The sequence below is a fragment of the Nothobranchius furzeri genome, chromosome 5 (assembly GCF_043380555.1).
Source record: "Nothobranchius furzeri strain GRZ-AD chromosome 5, NfurGRZ-RIMD1, whole genome shotgun sequence".
NCBI lineage: Eukaryota > Metazoa > Chordata > Actinopteri > Cyprinodontiformes > Nothobranchiidae > Nothobranchius > Nothobranchius furzeri.
In genome coordinates this window covers 72,816,849-72,833,950 of record NC_091745.1, presented here as the reverse complement: position 1 = coordinate 72,833,950, position 17,102 = coordinate 72,816,849, and the positions used below count along the sequence as shown (strand labels likewise).

General features: G+C 41.4%; 1 protein-coding gene across 3 annotated transcripts in view; it reads right to left on the bottom strand.

The window, feature by feature from the left end:
- Positions 1-17,102, bottom strand: part of bcam (basal cell adhesion molecule (Lutheran blood group)) — an 81,964-nt gene that overhangs the window by 8,276 nt on the left and 56,586 nt on the right. The window contains exons 2-14 of one of the 3 annotated variants that reach the window (XM_015950124.3): positions 14,881-15,005; positions 14,584-14,800; positions 11,075-11,148; positions 10,906-11,002; positions 10,642-10,824; positions 9,268-9,392; positions 9,019-9,160; positions 8,347-8,462; positions 5,385-5,526; positions 2,785-2,909; positions 1,737-1,878; positions 1,438-1,458; positions 852-884 (exon numbers count right to left, since the gene is read on the bottom strand). In XM_015950124.3, coding sequence (XP_015805610.3) covers positions 852-884; positions 1,438-1,458; positions 1,737-1,878; positions 2,785-2,909; positions 5,385-5,526; positions 8,347-8,462; positions 9,019-9,160; positions 9,268-9,392; positions 10,642-10,824; positions 10,906-11,002; positions 11,075-11,148; positions 14,584-14,800; positions 14,881-15,005 — 1,542 coding nt within the window. The remainder of the gene's footprint in view (positions 1-851; positions 885-1,437; positions 1,459-1,736; positions 1,879-2,784; positions 2,910-5,384; positions 5,527-8,346; positions 8,463-9,018; positions 9,161-9,267; positions 9,393-10,641; positions 10,825-10,905; positions 11,003-11,074; positions 11,149-14,583; positions 14,801-14,880; positions 15,006-17,102) is intronic. The other 2 variants (XM_015950125.3, XM_015950126.3) reach the window with 2 other exon arrangements.

Below are 17,102 nucleotides of genomic sequence, written 5' to 3'. Positions count from 1 at the left end.
GCTCGACCCGAGCATCTCTCTTTTTCTGTGATTTTACAGAAAAACAGGCAATCACAGTAAAAATGCCAGGGCTCATTCTACAGGACCAGGGCATTGCAGGAGAATGTATGAAGAAGACATTTATTATTTCTATACATGTTTTGACTGTCATACTTCCATAATGTCCCATTAAATAGCGGAGGTGGGCTTAGATTTCACCTTTCCAGTAACTATAATGCAGCTTAAGCAGTTTCAGTCAAGGTCACACCTTCCTGCGTCTAATCATCGACTCCCTCTCTCAATAGAAGCTAACGACTCATCAGGGGTAGACAGGAGGGGTACTCAGAGTAGTTTCTACTCGTTAAAAAACAATAGACAGCTACAGCTTATAAGCTTGACCCTCCAATTTTACAGTCAGATTGGACAAAGCTCCTCGGATGAGAAGCAAAACGTCTTCAGGAAACCAAAGAAGTCCAGTTGCCTTCATCTGAACCATTAAACCAGTCCGCTGTATCCAACTGACTTTTTAAGATGACACAACGGCTGAGACGATATGTTTTATATTGTTTTGTATTGTGAAAATAACAAATGAATCTTTTTTTTCTTACCTGCAACCAACAAAAAAAATCTATGTTTTTGATTATTTTTTAACATAATTTTATAAAGTGATGCTAAAAAAAAATAGTAATTTGTCTCATTTAATGAGCGCCGTAATAACACGTCCTCTCAACTACAGTAAAACAAGCCACAGGTACAAGAAAACATGACACATTCACCTGTGTGTGTAGGCAGACATAAATACACACACAGTATCTTACAGTTGTAGACGAACACCATTTACAGGACACGCCCATAGGGTTAGCCATACAGACCTGACTTTAGCACAGGGTTTCCAGAGAGCAGCACTTTGAAAGAAAGAGAGTTTCTCAGTCCCGTAGCAAAGCAAAGCAACAACACACACACACCACTGAGACAGAGCCACTACCTACACACAGCACCCGGAAAGTGGGAATGTTGGACACGTAAAGAGCACGCAGTTAGGAAGAAGGGATGACTAGAAACACACAGTCAAGAAACGAAGAAAGGAATGGAAGGAATAGAAGAGAATAAAATCCTTTATTGTCCCCAAAGGGGCCACAGAAAATGTATCAGCATCCACAAAATATAGGACAGACATCATACAAAGGTGGCAAGAGAAGAAGAATAACAATATACAATATCCACAGTGTCTGGTAGCAAGAGGGGAAATATACAAGATTACAGTATGGCAGAGGAAGGTGTGTCGTGTGTGTTATGAATGTGTGTGTGTGTGTTTGTATAGGTGTGTGAGAAAAAAGATGGAGGAGCTGGGGGAGAGGAGATGGATGGATGGGAAGTTTCTAAATTACAGGGTCTGTACAACAAAGAGTCCTGAGAGAAGAAGGGAGGAGAGGAGGAGGAGGAAGGAGGAGGCTCTACCTTCAGCTGAGCCGCCAGCGTCTGAAAGAGAAGGAGGAGAAGACGCAAAAGGAAAAGGTCGAGTTTACGAAGAGTAGAAAACTGTCGTTATGCCGCGGGCAGCTGTTAGTCGTTCAGTACAAACAGCTTAGAATAGCATTAGCTACACGAGCGTGTCATAGGAGAAAACCTGAAGGTTGAATGAATTAATGGTGAGTTTAAACGCGTGACTTTAGAAGGAACAAATGGTTTTTACTTTAAAAGATCGGAATTATCATTTCAGCGGGTAGAAAAGTGAGAAAGCAGAGCTTCATACTGACCTCGTTTGAGAGCTACAGGGAAGGGCATGCTATCTTTCCCGTACTCGTTGGCGACCTCGCAGGTCACCCCTTTCTGCATAACGTCGTTCGTAGCTTCTAGGGTCACGGTGCTCACCACCTTGTTACCTTCCACCGTGACGGACTGAAAGGAAGCGTGAGAGAAGGCATGAGATTTCACACAAAAGACATGTATCAACACATCTGGAGGGGTCTCTAGTACAAACAATATCTATGGCTGTAGCTGGAGCACGACAAGATTTAGTTTTATTTCCTGATTTTTTAGACGTCTCACCTCTGATTGGATAACAGCAACATAACTCTACCACTGACTCGATTTGCTTTGCAACGCTCATGTTTTATCTCCCCAAATAACATAAGCCTGGAGGAGTTCTGCCGCATGGTGGAGTTGCTAATGCTAACTGTTAACCTCTACTAGCTGAGACGTTCTCTGCTTTCCTGGATGCTAAACCAACAACAGCCTTCCCCGTCGCGAGCCAAGATGGGTGAGTTCATGAACGTTAACTTTCAGTGTGACGTAGATTTAACTAGCTTTTGTAACTCGAGCATTTCATCATCTGCAGTATTTTATATCGGTGCCTGATGCGGTAAGTAGGGGTAGAAGACTATATTCAGCCTGCATATTAAACTCAGAGTGACAGACTGTTTCAATAATAATAATAATAATAATAATAATAATAATAATAATAATAATAATAATAAAAGTGGTTTCTTGCTTTACAATCATTGCTTTCAGCTTCTGCTTTTATGAATGACCATTACAAAAAGTGGTGATTTAAAAAAAAAAACTTTGATATTTTCTTCATCGCGATTTTCTTCTAATATGATCAAATTTTTACTATATTTCATCATTTTATGAAACGTATTAATAATGAATCTGAATTCTTTATGCACGGTTCTTTAGCGCTGCGCCGCTGGGGAGTTTCTGTACAGCCTATTAGAAGTTTCAGCGGAGTCAGGCATGAACACGTGGGACGAAATGTTGATAAAATACTAACACAGCTTAAAGTTAAACTGCTTTTTTCTGTACCTGCTTCCCTGAGGGCGTCCAGGTGAACTGAGGCGCGGGATGACCGTAAGCCGTGCACTTCAGGGTCACAGTGTCTCCCTCCTTCATCACCTCTCCAGCAGACGCAGGTTCAATCACTGGCTTTCCTGGAAAGAGAACGTAAAAAAATAAAATATTGGAAAATCTCATCGTGTCCTTATGGAATGAATCAACGGAATGAAGCAATATTCCCTCGAAGCTGCTACCAAATTACTTCCTGTAACTACAACAATACTCTGACCTCTCTACCGCTGACATTGTCTTTGTGTTCCGATCATGCAGAAGCGTGCTCTCTGCTCACACCATAGAACGTCCCTGACAGCGAAGATCTAATAAAGTTAGATGTTAGTTTTGAAGAATCAGAATAGCAGCTGCTTTACCATGTCTGCTTTAACTAACTTTTTTTTATTTCCTGAAGACACCAAATGTTTTCTAGTGGAGATTCAGACCTGCAGAGAGCTGAAAAACTTCTTTTATTTCCAAGTCAGGCAGCTGTGATGATACCAGCTGTGATCTGTCAAGAAGATTATCTAAAAATATCTTTACAGAAGGCTCAATTAATGCAGCAGGTGTTTTAAAATCTCACCGCTCGACTCTCGATTGTTGTTAAATGTATACAGGACTGCAAAAGTCTTAGGCTGCACACAAAGAATGCGTTCAGAAAAGGAAGTGCGAATCATTTACTTATATCAGCCAACAAAAAGCAGTGACTGCACTAAATAGAAATCTAAATTAACTCAATATTTGTGTGACCCTTTGCCTTCAAAACAGCCCTTTTCTTTATTTCAATGAAAAAAGGCGTTTAGTTCTGCAAAAACAGATTTTCAAGAAAATAAAAAAGCCTAATTTTTAGACATTTTTTTTCTTATTTTTTGTCTAAAAAGAAAATAATCCTTATGTAGAAAAATAGCATTACTTTAAATAACGTAAATATTCTTAAACATAATCCAAATGTTGTTGTTTTGAGTTAAAAACATCTGCCAATGGGGTTAGCAAAAGTTGCTAGGCTCAAATTTTTAAAAATAGCTAAATCTAACAGATCTAACAGATCTAACAGATTATTTTGCTAATTTTAAGAATTGTAGATTAGCAACTTTTGCTAATCCCAATGGCAGATTTTTTAAAAATTCAAAACAAGAGCATCTGAATAATATTAAAGAATATTTATCTTATTTTAAAGGTGCAACATGTAGGAATTTAGTAAAACCTGACATCTTGTGGTCAAATTTGGTTACTGCAATCTCTCGCTCACTCCTGTTCTTAGTTTCATGGCTATTTCCAGTTACAGATCAGCGCCAGAATATTCTAGATAATAAGTAAAGACGAGTCATACACATTAGGGACGTAATTGGTGCTAGCGTTCTTGTGTGTTATACGGTAGGGAGCACTTACTACACTTATTATGGTAATACACCTCCAGCATTAAAGTGTGGTTGTCTTCCGATTAGCTGTTAGCTTGCTGTTGTACTTTGACTCATTAAAAGAAGTTAAATGCCACAATTGACTCATTATTCACTTCACACATACATTTCACTGTAAAATTGAGTTTTTGGTGATCGAAAAAGCAGATTGAGATATATTTAGAACCAAGTATTTGCTTCTAATTCACCGTTAAGTTTGTTAACTTAACGTTAGCTCAACATTAGCCTCTAGCCTTTTTTACCCAATATTAGAGTCAAACAAAAATGTGCCATGGCTTCTTAGGAATACAAGAACTAACAAATCGGTTCTTTAAACAACTCTTGAGTTTTCTGCCAGCCATAGTCAGATTAGAAATGCTGCAGTACATATTGCACCTTTATTTATTACTATTTTTCTAGATAGATATTTTAGACAAAAAAATAAGATAAAATGTTTAAAAATTCATATTTTTTAAACTTTCTTGAAAAAGACTTCTTGCATTGCATGTTTACTAATAATCTGCAACACTTTTGTGACTCCTCCCTGTCTTTTTTGAGGTTTCCTGAGACAGACTCTGTAGGGTTTTCTGAATGTATATGAGGCCTAGTCCACACGTAGCCGTTTTTTTTTTAAATGAATATCCGCCCCTCCAAAAACTTGCATCCACACCACCGCATTTTAAAAAATAACTCTGTCCACACGTACCTAGATAAATACGTTGTTAAGGACATGCCAGACCTGTAGGCGGCAGTACTTCCCCCGTTCTTAACCTCGTCCTTCGTCTGTGGTCTTCCGCAAGGAGCAATAATTCTGCTTGCAAAAGCAAACAAGCAAAAAGCGCTTGGACAGTTGATGGATCGGGTAGTGACAGAGCGCAGCTCTGAGGGCTTCCATGATGCCGGCTAGTGTAAACACAGGTCGCACACGTGATGTCAGCATTTTTTTGTCGCGGAAAGTGACGTTGCGGACCTTAAAACTCCGGTTTTGTCTGCCCACACGCAGACACCCAAAACGGAGAAAACGCAGATCTTCACTTTGGCCGGAGTTTTTAAAAAGATCAGTTTTCGTGTGAAAAAACTCAGTTTTCGTGTGGATGACAGGCCAAAACGTAGAAAAATATCTACGTTTTGGCAGATCCCCGGCTACGCGTGGACAGGGCCTAAGTCTAGTGAGTGTGTTACCTTTTACAGTGAGGTTGACACGAGCCACAGCTGAGAGACCTGGCACAGTTGGAACAGCTCCGACACACACGTACTCTCCAGCTTTATCGTAGGTAACAGGTTCTATTGATAGAGTGCCATCTTGTGAGAGGACCTCAGAGCCCTGGAGGAACACAGACACCGTGCAATAAAACCAGCTGGACTCACAGTATCATCCGTTTCTCATTCCCTTCTCTTTTTTTCTTTGTGTTTGAAATTGCGAGCGCGGTGGATTTCTACAGAAGGCGTGCGGGTGTGCTGGGAAAGCAGAAGAGGAATCTTCACACACGCTGTTCGACAGCCCTGCGATAGCAGATCATCCTCAATGATAAACTTTCCTCTTGCAATCCTTCTTCAGCTCTTCTCATAGGAATCTCTCTACCTAAGAACAACACATTCTCTTTCCAGCTTCTATCACACCCAGGAGACACAACAAAAGATGAACAAGCCGCAACAACAGGCCTGACACGGCACTCATAACAACTGGAGGAGTAGAAATATACACCAACCATACAGAAGGCTTTATATAATAAAGGATGTTTTAATGTGTGTCCCAAAGCCAATAATTACATAAAAACTAGTATTTATTCTTTTATTTTATCATCTAGGTCACCTTTAGTCAGCTGCAAATGAATTAATTCAAAATAGCTGCTTGACAACTTAAACATTTTGTAATTAAACATAGTTTGCGCCTCATTAGAGAATCAAAGAAGGAAAGTGCATGTCCGTGTTGCTCTCTTCCCGTCCACACAGTTCTACATGCACCAAGGTCAGCCTTCAGAGGGAGCCCATCACAATGAGCATCACCAATAATTTCTAAATGCAAAAATGAGAAAAGGGTTTAAGCAGCCGCATACTTATTTTTCCACTAAAGAGGGTATGCTAAAATGTCAGTGTGCAACTGAAAACACCGACATCTTGCCACGAACCCCCCGTTTGATGCTTCATGATTTTTTTAGCCAGCTGAATCACTTCCAGGTTGCAGAAATGTTTGTATTCTCCTTTGCATTTTTTGAATGATCATTAGTGGACCTGCCAAGGACCATGGTCAACAGGATAATGCAGGCCATAAAAAAAGTGACTGTGTGAATTTTTCCTGGCATTAGGGGGCAGTATATAACAAAATCATTGCATGCAAGCAGTATTCTTGTGCTAGTGTAAGGCCTTACCAATGGATGGCAATTAGGGTAAAAAAATCCCTGAGTGCGCAATTTTCAAACAAGTACTTTGTGAGATTGTTCGACCTCCAGCAAAATGACAAGCACGTCAGACTCCCTTTCATCACGAGCAAAGAGGTAAATGTCTAAAACGACGACGTTTATGAATGGTGAAAGTGTTGTAACCGCTTGTTACAAATCAGTAAATGCGTACTGTCCTCACGGGCTCCCGTAGAAGGAAACACGGCGCCTGATATGGCGTCATCCAGGGACCGAGACCTGCTCCCATGTATTTTAGACCCAATTTTGATGGTTGAATGTTACGAAGCTGCCATTATTTTTCAATAATTGGGCATCGTTTAATTCATTTTCAACATTTTCATGAATATTTCCAGAGATTAATGGTCAAAACCACACACTGTCTTTTTAAGACGCCACGTTCAAATAAAGACAAAGGTTTTAAATAGCATGTGTCCACCTCGATTCATTATGAGTTAACAAGCTTCTGCTTTGGCTTGCTAAATTATGAGACATGCTACCTCTTTGCTAGCCAAAGTTAGCACAGTGTTGAAGAAATGCTAACAATGCTATCAGACAAACCTTTGTCCTTATTTGACCGTGGTGGCTGAATGTGGCTTAGATTTGCCCGTGTGTACATTGCTGATTGTTATCCTCGATGCAAATGCCATGGTGAACACTAACGTTACTGTGACCCGGAAATGACTCCGCTGGCCCAAAAGAAGTGTCAAACCGGGAGTCCGTGGCATGCAGCTTATCAACAGACACATTTGATTTATTCTCGGTCCTTTGAGGCCTGAGATAATAAGAGCTGCAGGGACATCCAGACAAGCCCTTAAGGAATGGCACAACACTAAATCCAGTTGGGGGTTGCAGTAAGAGAAAAAAAATGCTACTCTGTGTTTCACGGAGTGGAAAAATCAATCAGTCTCGTCTCTTCTTGTCTGCAGGCTGTTGCTGTCAGTCTTTATGTGCACTTGGAGCTTTGAGCTAAGAATGTTTGCTCAAATTTGGAGAGTGCAACCGTGTCGCCGCCATATTGGGAGGGTTCCTCACTTTCCAAACCCAACTGGAGTCAATGCAGGGTGAGCAACTATGCCCTCATTTTGTGCAGCCTATGGTTGCAATAGCCAGCGTACTATTGAAAACAGATCAGGTGGGATTACTTTAGACTTTTCTAGTCTACCTGTTGGGACTTTATATTTTGATTGAATTTAATTATGTTTATATTTTAAATATTATGACATACTATATGTCTGATTTTGTGAAAAAGCATAATAAAATGTGTTTTTAGTTGGGTAAGCACCATCCTCAGTAGAAATAAGGTCCAGCGTGCACTGGGGGCAAACAGGAACCCATCCAAGATGGCAGCCCAAAGCTACGCCAGCACCAATAGGCAGTGCCAGTTCATGGGGCATCTTTTAACGTGATGTCTGAGGTCTCAGCAGTATGAATTTTAGAAAACTGAGACACAACATCCTTTGAAACGCTTTCACAATAAGAGCGCAGGGAATTATTTACCAAACAAAAAAATAACTCAAAAAATCAAGATGATTTAAATGACAGTATTCCTAAAGCTGGATGCATCGTGTTTTCATCCTGCAGACTATCATCAGGCCATTGCATTTGTGTGATTGTCATAATACAATTAGAAAATTGTGTTGAGACGAGGCAAAAGTCCTCAGAACTGTTGACAAAACACAGACAGTTCAAGATCCATGTGGAAAAAAGCAAACTAACTTGGAAAACTTGTGAGGAACATGACTTACCTTTTTCCATTGGACAGTATGGCTTTTAGATGCCTTGGTCTTACACTGCCATGCCACCTTGCCGTCAAGCATGACGACTTGAGGCTCCTTAGGGGTCACGTTCATGGGGTCAATGTCTGAGAAACAGAAAACAAACAGCGGCTAACAAATGTGGCTGGAGGAGGAGCATGCACAGCTTAAAAAAATACCCTTTTTTGAAAATATCCATAATATACGCATCTCAAATTTCCAGCATACAGTTAAAAAATGTATTTATTTAATGTCTTTTTAACATCAAAGCTGTTATACTCTGATGTTATTCCTATTTAGAAGCCTAAGTTAAGCCTTTTACAAAGCTACCACCTCCTAACGTGTGTGATAAGATCAAACTAGGCGGTGTCGTTGGGATTGCATTAAGGTAGCAGATGAAGTGTGAAAAATTCAAGTGGATTCCATTAAAGCTAATTCCACGCTAGCCCCTTTAATTTTATGATTTATTAAAAAATGGAATCTGGAAAGAATGGCTCACTGCGAGGGTGAAGCTGCAGCCATGGGGCTGATTGTTTTTAATGCATCTTCACTTAAATCTGCAGTGTGTGTGTGTGTGTGTGTGTGTGTGTGTGTGTGTGTGTGTGTGTGTGTGTGTGTGTGTGTGTGTGTGTGTGTGTGTGTGTGTGTGTGTGGCTCACTCACAGTTGACATCAAGGTGGAGCGAGGCTTTCAGATCCGCATCCAGATTCTCGAAGTCCAAGGGGTGACACATGTATTCACCTGAATCGCTACGATTGACAGATTTCAGTTTCAGGAGGTTGACGGTACCCACGATGTCTTTGTCCTGAATGAGGAAAAACGAGAGAGAACAACATTTAATGCAACAGCCAGAAATTCTTGGTTTTATTTTCCCCTTGCAGTCATTTTTGTCGGTACCGTTTGTTTACGTACATTTTTCTTAAATTCAAATTCTGTCGGCTGAGGGTTCCCGTCGGTCTCGCACTTCATGATAACATCGTCGCCCTCTTTGATTGGAAAAGAGCTTTGTATGCTAAACATTGCTTTTTCAGATGGATCTAGACGGAAAACAACAGAAATGTGACAATGAACATTGTAGCATTTTAAAGGAGACATGACTTTTTTCCTTACATTATAACAGTCCTATTGTCAATAAAAGATGTCAATTTTAGCTGCTTTATTCTTGACATTTACAGTATCTTCCATAATGACACGTTTCAGGGCTCTGTCACTTTAAGAAAACAAGCTGGGGCTGGCCACGCCCCCCCCCCCCCTCCCCCCCTTCACAGGCTGCTATTGACCCTTTGCACGTGACGTCACGCCACTCATGTGACCGCCCCCTTCGCCAACATGGACGACAAAAATGCCATTTACACCCGTAGAAACTCCAGTGAAGGTAGTCAAAACAAGCCAGTTTGTAGCCTTTTATCGCTTTTATTTAGTTGACTTGACAGTAAAATGGTTTTAGCTTGCTGCGCGGTCGGCTGCACTAAGAGACAAGGATGTAAACTCAACTCGTTTTTTTTTAATAACTTTGATGGAGACTGAGGACGGAGATGAACTGCAGCGATCAATCAATCAAGCGGAATAGCAGGCCTCAGATTTGCAGCGAACATGTTTTTATCGGGTAAGATTAACGTTAATTTATTTCACGAGGAAGACAGGGACAGGGATAGATGTGATGTGTTCATACAAGTTATTGATAATCCTGATGGATGGGTATTTCACCACGGAGACTGCGCTCCGTCCACTTTAGTGTAAAGTGAGACAATTATTAACGATATTAAAGCTCCGATGTACCACTATGTGTGTTAAAATTACGTTATTTATTTATATGAGTGTCGGCGCTCAGAGATCTTCTCATTGCGGTGTGAGAGCAGCAGCTGAACCCAGTAACACCACCAGCAACAGAAGCAGGTAGGGATCCGGACTTTTTAAAAATCAGCTTTGGTGCAGTGGCGTGTCCAGATCTTGTAAAATGGGGTGGCCTAGGTGAGGCACAACTTTGTGCATGGGTGGCACCAATGGTTATACTTTTTTGTTTTACCCCCAAGCCTTTTGTGGACAACAAAAATCCTTTTTAAAGGTAAATTAGTGTGTTGGCGCCTGGGGTGGCCAATCAGATTCCAAGGATGGCATGTGCTACCCCAGGCCACTCCCTGGACACGCCCCTGCTTTGGTGTAAAGTGAAACGCTGTTTATAACAATGTTATAAATCCAGAGGGGTGAATTTAGGCAAAGTCAGCAACATAGATCTAGCGATTTTTAGAATGAAATACCCTCCTTAATTCTGAACCCCTCACTCACAGTTCAGATCAAGTTTTATGACGTTAGACGTCATCTGTTTGATTTGCTGCTCTGGAAGTTTGTACTCCACGGTGCAATGGAACCTGGAGTCTTTGTCGGCCTTGGTGGGAAGCATGTATAGGATGCTCTTGATGGTGATGAGGCCCGAGGACTCCTTCACCACAGAGGGAACCATGTAGGTCTCTGATAAAGTAGAGGTTAAGACGTTTTAGTGGAAAACGTACCAAAAAGAAAGAATCAGGTTTTGCCTTCTAGAGGACATACTTTCTTTTTTGTCTTTGATTTCGGGAAGTGGAACGTCATTCTTGAACCAGATGATTCTTGGCGGGGGGTGACCATTTTTCGAAATGCAGCTGCCGATCTGATACAAAACAAAGAAGGAGTGAATAATTTTATGAAGTCTTTATTTCCAGTCGGAATCACACAAACACACCTCTGACGGGAAGGACTGTCCAACTGAAATGGCCTGAGTCGATGACTTTGTGAGTTGTGGACTCTCTGGTGCATCTGAAAGAGAAAAATAAAGAAGTTTTTATCTACATTTTATTATAGGAGGGACATACACACAATATCTGACCTTCCGTGGTTGTCTCCCACATGCATCACACATCTACTGACCTTGCTAATTAAAACCCCTCGGTAAATAATCTCCTTTCACAGAATTCCTCAGTGAGCTGGTGCATAAAAACAGATAAGGGTTGACCACCTCTTCCTCCCTACCACCCACACACACCCACACACACACCCACACACGCACGCACACACGCGCGCGCGCGCACGCACGCACACACACACACACACACACACACACGCACGCACACAGAGCCACAGGTGTGAGCATTCCTCTGTTTTATTCCCAAACTCACTGGTTCAAGGTCTCCTTATCACATCCTGCAGCTGCCATCCCTTAAGGAAAACAAACACCAGTATTTCTTTCTCTCAACCACCCAACAGGCATCCCAAATCCTGCCTTGTTGCTGCTACTTGGACTTGGTTTGGAGTCCATGTTGGATGTTTTTCTGGGAATCGGGCCCTCCAAAAGACCCCCTAGATGGTGCACTTTTAAATCCAACAAAACCTGGGAGGCAGTCCGTTTGCTAGCTAAAGATTTCCTCCTCTGTTCCTTGTAGCTCCCTACTGAAGGACCACCAGTCTCTCAAGGGCTCTCAAAAACAAGAGGTAGAGCCAAGAGAGGAGGGGGCTGGGGCATGGTTTTTGTTTTTGTTGCTCTCTAAACTAGAGCTGGATTTGAATTGTAATTGTTTTAATAAAACATGGTGCGCCATTTACCTGATACACCAAACCAAACATGAAAAAAAAAACATTTCAAGACCAACGTTTCAAATGGAAAACAAGTGTTTTTGTTCTATTAAGTCTCTAAAGCAGGTTCTTAAAGAGAAAACAAGCCATCACTGCTACCGCCATGCGGGCTGAACATGAAATATTCTCCTACACCCACTGCTTAATTTGTAAATCAAACGTTACTGCAACGCAAATACTGACGTCAAACCAAAGTTCACTAAAGGCAAAACAGATGGGAGAATACGAATGGGGGGGCTCTCTCCCCCGTCCCCCTGCGCAGCGGCCACAAACTCACTGATGCACCTGCAGCCTCTCAAGTGTTCCTGCTGCTCTAAACATTAAAATAATTATTTCATGTTCTGTTCCTCACTTCTGATTACCTTCAATGGTGTCTGTTTGTTGCAACCACCAGGTACAAAAACTAACTTGTTTTTATTTGACTATTTTTCTGTCCTGTTTATTATCTTCCTGCATCTCCTCTCAATCCTAAAGAAAAACTGCTACCCGGCTTCATATTTTCACCTCATGAGTTACCTTTGAACTGCAGTTCTAAAAGATCTACCGACCGCAAGAACAGCGGAGTGCGCGCTCGGCGCCGGCCGCACCTGTCAGGTAAAATCACCGGAGGACGAAACATGCGCTCCGCAGCAGCGAAACGCATCAGGTACAAATAAAAGACAGAAAACATAAAATGAAATGGGCCGACATGAACGATCGCTTGTTAAATTTCTTTTGAGGTGGCGACACTTTGATAATGTTGCTGTGGCCGTGCTCAGGACGCATCTGTCTGGAGCGTGTCAGCGATCAGAGCTCTGCGCCTCTCAGCTCTGAATAATCCCTGAGAGTCCACATAGATAATTTAATAGAAGTAGAACCAGGATAGTTATCGGACTCCCCCTGGGTATGTTGAGGGCTTCCAGGAGCTCCCTTGCTCACCCGTAATTCAAATCCTGCATATAGCACAAGTTTGTCACGTGAGTTGCCGGATCCTAGCAGACAGTTGCTGGAACAGTCCTGGATCTTGTTCTGGCAAGGTCAGGCTCAAATTAAGCCCTGCCTACACCTATCTCCTACGTTAGCTTCAGATAGAAAATAGACATGAAACTCTACGGTTAGAAAAGTCTGACAGATCTACGTCACACTTTAACTTCACATTCATGGACTCACTCAGGACGGGGACGACTGTTGTTGGTTTAATGTCCAGAAAACAGCAGAGAACGTCTCAACTAGTAGAAGCTAACTGTTAGCATTAGCAACTCCACCACATGGTAAAACTCCTCCAGGCTTGAGTCATTTGAGGAGATAAAACATCAACGTTGCAGAGCAGAAAGAGTCAATGGTAGAGTCGGGTTTCTGTTAGCCAATCAGAGGTGAGATGTCTAAACATCAGGAAGTAAGACTCCAAATCCTGCCGTTTGAAGCTCTCCTCCGTTCTGGCAATCTTTTACATCCTGAAACTGGCACACCAGGGTCTTTTGTACCAGGAGTACAACTTACAAGGCATTCACTCCTACTTAGAGACCACTGCACATGAGTGAATCACACGTTTAATGGCTTTCCTTTAAAGCACCGATCACCACATTAATCGGAAAACTGGTGCAGTGGCCAAAATATGCTTGTTTTGTTATTCTCTCAACAACATTTTCCCATTAAGTGGAGATTATTACAGCTTTTCCACTCATTTGTAAGACAGGACTTTGATTTTGGGAGTGACATCACACTCTACTGGGTTCCATTCGCAATTTGAACCAATGGGATTCACTTCCCGTTGTGCTCAGTAATCTGGCTAAATGTTAATGAGAATGCAGGTAAATTAGATAGTATTCCTGTGTGTGTTCTACACAATACTGTATGTCTGCAACAGATTCATTGTGAAATGTGAAAATAGTTTATTCCTAAACTCCTTTTCATGTTTGCGGCAGACATATTGGATTTTAAGATCAGGACTGGTTAGGAATCTCTGAGTATTCAAATCACAATTCCAACTTTAACGGGAGATTCCAGTAGAGTTTTCCAACTTGAACCAATGAATTATCTGACTTGGACTTCAATGCCAAATGCAGCAGGAATCTTACTCATGTGCACCCACGGTGGGAAGGGCAAGGACACACAAGCTGCTCCAGGGTCAACTCTTAACATTCTGGTGATAAATGTGCACTCGTATTAGGCAGACATATATGAGACACGACATGCGTGATGGAACTATTCATCAATTATGTCAAGAGTGATTAGATTGAGGTTAAATGACCTTTGAGTAATCTTTTTCCATAAAATGTAGTAACCTCAGGCATTTAGGAGGGCTCAGCACTCCACACAAGAGAAAAATATTAGCTAAGTCTTTTTTTTCTTCTTATTCTTAACAGACACAGGATTTTGATTTAAAATTCAGCTTCTTTTAAATAGATTATGGTGTCAAATGCAATCAGGGAGATATATTAGACATGATTAGGCCACAGGATGCATAAAAACACACACACACACCCGCACAGACACACACAGATCTTAGATCGTAGTCCTAAACCCTTTACTAACACTGACAGCACTAAATCAAATAATTATTTCCTTTCAAAAACAAATGAGAAATCTGTGAGTGAAGACACGATTTCAGAAAAACGGCTAAAGACGTGCTAGCTAACATACAGAAAACTTTGAGCATGGTGCTGGCTTCTCCAGACCCATCAGGACCAGCTGTGACCTGGCAGATGAACGTAAGCTCGTCAGAGGGTTTGATGGACGTGACGGTCAAAGTAAAGTTCTTCCCAATCGTGACTCGTCCACTCAGAGGTGTGCCGTTGTCGCTTCCTCCCTCCCCGCTTTCGGGGCGGAAAGCCACACGGGTCCTGGATCCCTGCTCCTCCTGGGTTTATAGAAAAAAAAGATCAAAAACAAAGGTTTTATGTAATATATACATATTCTGATGGGGAGGGGGATACTTACAATAAACCATTCAACAATAGTGCTGCTTGACTGTGAGCCGGAGTAGGAGCAGGGCAGTCGGGCTGTCTGCCCTTTGATCACCTCTACCTCAGGATAGACCTTCACAGACACACCGGCACTGCAAACTGTAGGAAAGGACATAAGAGCAGAAATATTATTACGATTAAATACTAGGGATGTCAAATATCGGCCGATAATGGCATTAAAGGTGTGGGACACTTGTTTAATCAATACATTTGAAGTGGTCTCTAGCAGGAATGAATGTAAGTCGTTCTCGGGGTACAAAAAGCCCCGGTGCGCCTGTTTCGGAAACTAGACATGAGCCACATCAAAGCTGGGCTTCAGTCGGCAGGTTTTGGGGGCATCTCGTCTCAGATTGGATGACAGCAACGTGACTCTAATCACTGCCTTGCAACGTTGATGTTTTATCTCCACAAATAACACAACCCTGGAGGAGTTCTGCTGTGTGGTGGAGTTGCTAACGCTAACGGTTAGCTTCTACTAGCGGAGACGTTCTCTGGTGTTTTTGAACGCTAAACCAACAACAGCCTTCCCCGTTGCGAGTCAAGATGGGTGAGTCCATGAACGTTACGCGACAGTGAGACGTAGATCCGTCAGACTTTTCGAATCCTAGAGTTTCACAGTCTGTTTTCTACCAGAAGCTAATGCAGGAGATCGGCATAGGAGACTGTTTTCATGTTTACCATAGATGAGCAACTAAGAGTGACTGATTATAATCGGAATTAATAATTAAAAAAACGGTTTTCAGTGTTCCGCACCATTAACATATAACATCGGAAACGATCAGTATTGCTTTTAGTGTTTTAACGACACATCTTTTACAGCTACTTTCAGATATTTATGTGTGTTTGGTACAACTGGCCTAACCTAAATACAAGTAGTTGTCATATTTAGCAAAGACGCTGTTTAAAGTTTTCATATGCATCAAAGTCTCATTAGGCGTCACGCTGGCGTGTAACATTTGTTCTCTGCATTTGACCCAATCCCTGGGGCAGCGGTGAGCTGCAGACACAACCGCGCTCAGGAACTATTTGGTTTAACCCCCCAATCGAACCCCTTAATGCTGAGTGTCAAGCAGAGAGGCATTGGGTCTTTGGTATGACCCGACCGGGATTTGAACCCACAATCTCCCGGTCTCAGGGCGGACACTCCTACAACTAAGCCACTGAGTCTGTATGTGATGTTAGTTACTGAAAATGATTTAGTTTTTCTCGGGGACCCTGCATATATCGGTACTGGAAATTAAGAGTTTGACTATATCAGTATCTATATCAGCAAATACACCTTTAATGAACAACTCCATTAAAGAAATGTGCAAACTGCATTCAGAAAGATTGAAATAATTATTAATAAGGTGTTCATAAATACGTGCATGTATGCCCTTGTATAAACCCGAAGTGAAAGGTTTATTTTTTTTTGTTTATTTCATAAAATAAAAACAAATAAAACATATAAACAATAAGAAATACACAACAAAAATCTAATTTGAATGAAAAGGAGCAGAATGAAGAAAAACATCTTATAATTTCTGCCCCCTTTTCTAGTAGAAATAATCAATTTATATATAATTACCATTTGTCAGACACACATACAGATTCATTTTAAACTTTTTCCTGTTCTAAATTCCAGTGTGATCATGATCATTGATTTAATTTACATTTTCTTAATTATTTAGTACACTCAATTTGGTACATTTTTTGAATATATTATTATTAATTTCCCTTTAAAGGTTAATCCATAATTTAACACCATTTACAGATATATTCCACTCCTTAATTTTAGTTCTAAATCTAGGTTTTGTAAACACATCAGTTTCTCCATTGTTCCATTCGTTCCTAACCGAGCACTTTGCTCTCAGACTGCAGGTTTACTGGTGGTTCACAGAATATCTAAAATTAGGATGGGAGGCAGATCTTTTAGTTATCAGGCTCCTCTCCTGTGGAACCAGCTCCCAGCCTTAGTCCGTGAGGTAGACACCTTGACTAGGTTTAAAACATTTTTTTTGATAGGGCCCATGGTTAAAATCTGATGTTAGCCTAGATCTGGACAAGTGGGGGAGTAGAGGGAGGTGGAGTGTACAGTCGGTAAAGACGGCTCTCCCTTGCCCTGCCTCCAACATACCTCCATCTAAAAAGGCTAGGTAATCCAGAGTTATCTCTGTAGTTATGCTGCTATAGGCTTAGACTGCTGGAGGAAACACT